The 7,911-nt window shown below is 37.9% G+C and overlaps 1 protein-coding gene across 1 annotated transcript; it reads right to left on the reverse strand.

Moving 5' to 3' along the window:
- Positions 1 to 257: 257 nt before the first annotated feature.
- On the reverse strand, positions 258 to 6,057 carry spata7 (spermatogenesis associated 7). The gene is made up of 12 exons (XM_042388335.1): positions 5,825 to 6,057; positions 4,940 to 5,002; positions 4,736 to 4,825; positions 4,510 to 4,557; positions 3,740 to 3,843; positions 3,099 to 3,565; positions 2,942 to 2,987; positions 2,376 to 2,497; positions 2,220 to 2,270; positions 1,989 to 2,066; positions 1,702 to 1,759; positions 258 to 1,567 (listed from the first exon to the last, which is right to left on the reverse strand). Exons 1-12 carry the CDS (start codon positions 5,865 to 5,867, stop codon positions 917 to 919), a joined length of 1,821 nt encoding a protein of 606 aa, XP_042244269.1. The 5' UTR covers positions 5,868 to 6,057; the 3' UTR covers positions 258 to 916.
- Between the last annotated feature and the right edge of the window lie 1,854 nt (positions 6,058 to 7,911).

Genomic DNA, 7,911 nt, shown 5'->3' on the forward strand with positions numbered 1-7,911 from the left:
AAAATGCCAGAAATGGGACAGCTGCCTGGAACTACTGGCCGCTGACCTGTCTGTTTACCTTTTACATCGACTGACAGCTGTAATCGCAAACACAGAATATTGTGCAATGATTACATCGTTTCCCTTCGTAATTGTTTGCAAAACAGCCCCAGCCATATTCTTTTAATGTGGTAGTAATGGTCGTGTATATACTTGCTGCTGGTTGCAGACTGAGTAATTACCAGTTTGTAATATAGTCTTAATAATCAGATGCAAGCTTACAAGAAGCAGAATAGAAAATTTATTGCAATTGCAAAGACACTTTCTGGTGACAGTTAACTCCTAGTGGCTACATATCAGCGGCATATGTCAAAACAAACAATAAAGGATGATAAGTTTCTTTGTAACAGCATTGTTTTTCTAGAAATTTGAAAATGTAAACTGCAGCTACATCATACTGAAGACTGGGCACACTCTGCAATCCACTCAAACTAAAAGATACCACTAATTCCACACATCTGACGTCAGTGCAGTGCTAGGACTATTTTTTGCAATTTTGCAAATCATACTAGTTCCCATGGAGCAATAATATAAAACACAGAAGATTACTCTGGAAATCACCTGCAGCTCAACCACTGTGTCTTAAGTATTTGCCCATTATACAATATCTCAAATGAGACATTCATGTCTCTGATGTACTTGCAAAACCTTGTTTCATGACATTTTCATTGTGCTTTTCTAAAAAGATAAAAAAAAGCAGAATAGCACTAAAACACCTAATTTTCAGGGTTTGTAAAATATGGAAAACGCAGCCAGTGTTTAATACATTTGCAAAACTAAACTTTCGGAAAATGAAATTTTACATTTCTCTCTTCAATAACACTCACTTGGTAACAAAATCATTAAAAGGACATTAAATCCCTGAATACAGAAAAACTCAGAACTCGTCATCACTGACAGAAGCAACTGTATTTGTATGTTGCTCATTTGCAGCCTCCATGTTGTCACAGTGTGTAGTGCTGGTAATGTACAGCGACTCTGACAAACTTCTTCCCAGATCCTCAAGCTCTTTCGATTGTCCATTATAACTGGCCTCGGCTTGGTCTTGATGGAATTCTTCATCCCTGGATAAAGTGGTGTATTCATGCTTTTGATTGATGGCTTCTTTGTTTGTTTCAACTGTGGCTTTATGAACGTGATGGAAGTCATCTTCACTGATTCCTGTATTATCAGAAACATGCTCATTGAGAGAAGGAGAGCCAATTCCATTTTCCTGATTGTCATCCTCCTCTGCCTTTTCATTTGTTGTAGCCGGTGAAGCACTCCTTTCAGGAGAGCACAACGGTGTAGAAACCAGTAAGGGATCAGCATGATCTGGTGAACCACAGTATTTAATCAGTGACGCGTAAGGGAAAAGGTCATTGTCTTCTTTGGTCTTCTGCTGTTTCATATCCCCTGATTCCAGCTCTGGTAGGAGTGTATCAAGCAGATATTTCTCCTTTTTTTTGAGCTCTGCACTGGAGGTGGACGTGTTGGTTGGCTCCTCAAAATCTTTACGTAAAACATCCAGAAGGTGGCGCATTTTACCCTGAAAACAGGCAATGCAAATAGATGCATGAGCTCAGGGGCCCTCTGTGAAATCCCTCCATTTTTTTCAAACACTTATACTTAAACAAGACTTGCTCAACATATTTGGTATTTGGCATGAAGTTATATACTCACCACATTAAGCCGATGCCGATTCATGTCGATATGGCGCTTTATCACCCTGTCTAGGACCCTTTCAGAAGACATAAGACACTTAAAACACTGCAGCTTGTAGCCCATTAGTATCACACACACAAGCCAATAGTTAAAATCTTAATGAATCATCATACACATGCTATAGCTATCATGAAAGTGTTATCCAGGCTGAAAACGTGCTGTGATTATCTGTGTATCTGTAAGCTAACATAAAGCATAGACAATTCAACATTTCTAGTAGTTCATATAAAATTGTCAATAAAAACCTGTCAGAGATGGACCCCCTAGACAAAATGTCTTCCGTTACAGTAGAAATGAATTCGAGGTACATTAGTTCTTCTTCCCTGTTGAAGAACAGATGAGAATAATTTATTTCGTAGGTTACATTATTTTGGATGGTTCACAATGTCAAATCTTTCTATATGTATTGTGCAATAGTTGTCTACTATATCAATGAGAAGCTCTAATAGCATCAGGCATTATTAAAGAGCACTTACTCTGCAGATACACTCCTCATACTGGGAGATTTCCTGCCTTCTGGTGAGGCCCTAAAAGACAGCACTTTAATTCTTCTAAACCTTTACCCAAGATAATACACAAGATGTAAAATAATATGTAAAATGTAATATACAGTTTCTAATATATAATATTACCTGGATGAGGAGTGAAAGAAATCATGGTCTCTGCTCTTGTTTGCTTGAGTTCGTTTTGTGGATGTTGAGAAATATGTGCCATTGAACTCATCCTCAGACCACTCGTGCTCTGTACTAAATTCCTGTAAAAGAAGAAGGACGGTAAAATGAGAAGGGATATTCAATATTGTCAAGGCTGTCTCGTGATATAGTGTAGCTTGTGTGGAATGTGACTGTCAACATGTCAAAGTATTTACGGTTTAAAGGGACAATAAACCACACAAGGTTTACTAACCTTGAACAACAAGTAATTATGCCCTACAATTTATCAGTCTTTATATCCATACTCTACCACAGAATGTCACTGTCGGTAATACTAATAAACAAATTATTATGCCATAACAAATAAGGCATTAATGATCACTAATGATGTCAGAAAATAATTTTAAAAATTCAACCACTTTATGATGTGAGAGAAAGGTATGTTATTTGGCTAATGAGCAACTTGAATATATAACTTTGATAAAATGTGAAGTGTCAAACAATTAAAAAATGTCTGAACAATTAAAATAAACCTTCAAAATTACCTGAGATGGCTCATAAAATTCCTGTGTGTATTCCTTTGTTTTTGTGCTGCATAAAAGAGATAGGTAGAATTCAAGACATTAGGCCACATGTTGCACACGTTGAATTCATTGTCACACATCTATTGCTATCTGACTCACTGAGATGTTTGGTAAGTACCTTCCATGATATGTCTCCTGTCGCATCAATCTTGAGTTGGTGCAATCCTGAGAAGGGTTCCTTCGTGGTGCTCTGTAGTAGCGATATTTTGACAGGTATGAGCTCTTGTCTGATTTCAAGGTCTTAGGCATGAAAGGTTTGTCTTGGGTAAAGTGCTGTGAATGTTTCTGGAGCAAGTCTCCGCTGTACGTCTTCTGGACAGGATCTTGGAAAGTCTTGTAACAATTTTGATTTCCTGAAGCTGCCAGTGAACATACTGACAGCTTTCTGTGTGATGTGGCCTCTGGGCTCCGGTACTTTAATTCTGAAGCTGAGCGAGTATGATGGGAATGGTTCTGAGAGCCTGCTTTACATGACGGATAAACTATCTCCTTTGCATGAAAGGAGGTGCTGAACCTTGGGCTGGAGACCATGGAGCTCCTTGAGCAGAGGAAGGGGCTGTCATCATACTGCACAGATAATCTGCTCTAAAAGGCAAACATATTGTATTGAATCAGATATTGTACATACTGAAATGACAAATTATGTGGAATATGCATTTAAAACCTCAAAGCTGTTTGTGATAGAGCAGTTTGTAAGTTAACATGATATGAAGCTAAGCAATAGGAAAATAAATCAGTAGCACAGCCTTGATTTCTTACCTGGGCTGAGGAGCAGGAGGCTCTGCTGTTCCTCTGAGAGAGAGAGTGGGCTGACTGGGGACGACCTCCTTTCCTCAACTGCTCCTGCCTGATCTGGTCATTATCTGTTAACAGGAGTGGAAAAACTGAACACTGTGTAACTACCAATGACAGCAAAGCAGTTTCTCACGTACAATTTAACACATATTTTCAAAAGAAAAGACCACCTTTGGTTAACAGAACACTGTTATTTTATACACAGTGATGCTCAATATATCCCAGTGGTTATTCTATGAAAAAAACGTTGTAATTTTCATTTATGTTGTAGTTACTTCTGCTGAATCCGCCTTATAATTTATTTCATTTCCTTTATTGACTTTTCACAGCCCCCAGAGAGCAGGCGGAATTTGTGAGTCCGGAAAGCGAGTGTGATAGCATAATTATGAGAGGAGTCAGAGGAGAGTATGACTTTTACCATTAGAGATGAAGATGAGTTCCATCCTGTAATCAATTGTGAGGAGTGGCTGCATTTTATTATTGCTCACTGAGGCTATCGTGAGCACAGCAATTGGTCTCTGTCTGTATTATGATTAATAAATTCCTGTAATGTAACACTTGTACTCAGTAATTACTTTGATCTTTCATTCCAAATGAATATTTCTACCAATTATCATGCTATTAAACTCCAGTGTGTCTGTTCTAGAAAATAAGAATATATTACCTACAAACAAAATGAACCTAGAAATGTAAAATGTTTTGAATATTTGTTCTTTTTGTAGTTCACTACTTACACTTTACACTGTGTATCAAGCTTTTGGGTACTGAGGCATCAATGGCAGCTGTGGAAGAAGGAAAAAATGTAAATTCACAACAGATTATTACATTTTATGCAATAGAGATGCATGTTTTAGACACCTCAGTGTACCTACATGCATATTATGTATGCAAGAGCTGAATGTTTTTGGTCTAATGAATGCCATCGAAGGCATCATTATGAACTCCTGCCATGCAGCTCACCTTTAGCTGAGTAAATCTTTTTATAATGAGACACCATGTGGTCTTTAATGATGGATTGTGTCAACTTGCTGGAGGAACGAGGGCAAAAAGCTAAAAATACAAGACAGAGCAACAAAAACTGTTAAAACGTAGCCATTATTTCACAAAGCACAAATACTCATTATACTTGTTTTTTCATACTAATAAGCACATAAAAACACTTACGGCTACTTTTCAAAGTTTGTCCTCTCATACCAAGGCTGCAACCAGGTACAGACGATGCACTCCCTAAAATGGAGATGGACACGGACATGTTGACTCCCATGAAAGATTTCTAGATTGACAAGTCAACAACTACATTTTTTATAACTTGCTTAATCATGCAAGGAATATGTCAAGGATAATAAAGTACAAAAAAAAAACTAGTGCAGACAGATTCTAAAATGTTAGGATTGATTTAGTTTTTAAACAGTTGTTTTGACTGTAAAGTGCATACTTGGGCATGGTCCAATGCTGGTCAGAAAAATACACAATTTCAAGACAGTTGGCTCTGATGACTTGAGACGGGAATTTATCATTACATATGACAGATATTGACTAAACAATCAAAAATATCTTCAAATACAAACATGCAAACAACAAATAAATCATTTCTATTTTGTAGTCAGAGTAGTTTCACTTATATTTGTGTTTATATGAAGTGTTTCTTCAGATGTTTATGCGTAGTTACTTCGCGTTTACGCTAATAAATTCTACGGTACTGTAAAAACAGATAAAATACCGACATCGACATGATGAACTAGCATATTCTAATCCAACATAACCTAACCGAGCGTTAGCATACTGACGCAACGTATTACAAGTTAACGTTAACGTTACAATCTTGGTTCTGGTTCAGTTTTATTTCGTCTTTACTGAGAGCAACCAGCAACTGGCTGTCCTTTGTGTAGCTTAATAAACCTGAAGCCACATTAGTGGGTGTGTACACAGTCAGCAAGGGGTTTATTTTTAATTAGCTGTCTAAGCATAATTTCAACCCGCTCCCTTCTGTCGAGTAAAGTAGCCCCATAGCTAGCTAACTAATGCTAACGCTAAGTGTATTTTGCATACCTGTTCTTGAGTCCATGATACCGTTACACTCAGCGTATCCCATTTTCCTCAAAAATATTCATGGGCGGCGACGACAGAGCTTCGATACATTCAGAAACTACAGTGTACTTAACTGTAAACATTTTGACGCTGCAAGGCAATCGAGTAGCGTAATGGTAACTAGCTTATAAACAGATGAGGGACAGGGCAAAGCTTCCCCGTCGCCATGCTGGTTGCTATGATTGCCTTCGTCATCACGCTCATGCGTCAAACGAACCACACCCCAACCCCTCCCCCCTCCAGACAGAATTTAACACAATCCAATAGAATTCAAATTAGGCTTATTTACATGATAAATTATAGCTGTCACTTGTCATGCGGTAAATGGTTGACTTGTTTTAATCGCAATATAATGGTCGATTGTCAATAATATGGTATTATCAATAGTATTAATCATTTCTTGAGTGCACTGTATGGCTACAGCACATACTATAGACTACAAAAAACAAACAAAAAAATGTAGTGGGATTTCTGGGTGTGGATTTGTGGTATTTTTGGAGCTGCAGTTTGTTCATTAGACAAACAGACTAAAGCAGGTGGAGCCAGTGTGAAGCCCATATACAGCAGGAAAAGCCAGCCTATATTGTCCTCAGTGGTCATAAAACACAGTGGTATGCATGCTCGAGCCCTGGAGCCAATTAAAATCGAGCAGGATTACACAGATGTGCTTGAATTGTATACAACCCTCTGCCTAATAATGTAATTATATGAATATTGAGCAGAGGGGGAGACATTAGTGCTACTAGAAATTCAGAGCTGCTTGAAAACGTCTCTCTCAAGGGCCTAAAACAGTTAATATCTATCATGCCTGACATGTTCCTGTCTAGCTCTGGGTCCCCTGAATCAAATGTCCTTCCCCAGTTCAGCACCCTTGATAGGAGGCATTTGAAGAACTATGACTTTCACTTATATCAGAAAAAATGCTGCGACTTTAATTGGTCATTAAAAATGGGAAATTTTAGTAATTGTATAGATAACTGAAGATGTATTCCCTAAATGTGTCTCTTAGTGAATGTCAGATGGGGTGCACGCATCTCTGGTGCTTGTATGTGTAAGTGCCTACAGAATACACTACATCCTTAACTTGCCCTATGCTACTGGGGCCTGGAGTAAATAAATTATAGCACGAAGGGTAGAAGCCATCAGAGAAAATATCTCAGCTGCAACTACATTCTGTGGTTTGCCATGTGGCTATTAGGACTAGAACAGCAAATATTGTGATTATTAATTTAAAGTATGTGCCCTCCTTGAGCCCCAAGGTCCTAAAGCTCTACCAGATACACCAAGTTTACGGATAATCATGAGATGGCTGGTAGTTTATCTTGTATAATACTGGTGTTTCTCTTTCATGGCAGAGTGTGGTATACATGCCACCTGGCCTGCTAAGAGCCACAACCATTTCCCCCTCATTTATAGTAATGGTCAGTGTGAAAAACTCACCAAACGTGTGACAAATCTGATTAAACTGCAGTAATGTTGCTCATGAGAACATTCTGTCAGCAGCGTATTGTTAATTCTGTCAGGTTCCTGTTTTTGATTGTTTGACAGACCTTTTGACCTCTTGCGTCATTTACCAACAAAGTATTGTGAATAGTTCTGTAACACAGAACAAGTGGCAGCAATGTTTTTGAACAGTGCAGTTACCCTCCACCACAAACTCATTCACGTTTCATTTAGTTTTATTTCATTGCATTTAGTTTGTTTAACGTCTCGCTTTTATTATCAGTGCAAAAGACACAAATTGATGTAAAATGGTCAAATAATACCTGATGTTGTTGACACTAGATGTTATGTTTTCTAGACTATATGTTTTCTAAAGAAAGACTCGGTTATCCTTGTTAACACATGAGCTAAACAGAATATTTTCAACGATGATGAACATACAATATGTAGATTTTCCATGCATAAAATTACAGTTTACAACTTTTTCTGCCATGCCGCCATTTTGAAGATAGAACAATGTCAGTCTGTTCACATTCACATGTCATTTTGCTGTCTGAATAAATCTTGCAACTTGAATCTTGATCTTGTGTCTTCATCCTTCCAAA

This window comes from Thunnus maccoyii, chromosome 16 (genome assembly GCF_910596095.1).
Source record: "Thunnus maccoyii chromosome 16, fThuMac1.1, whole genome shotgun sequence".
Taxonomy (NCBI): domain Eukaryota; kingdom Metazoa; phylum Chordata; class Actinopteri; order Scombriformes; family Scombridae; genus Thunnus; species Thunnus maccoyii.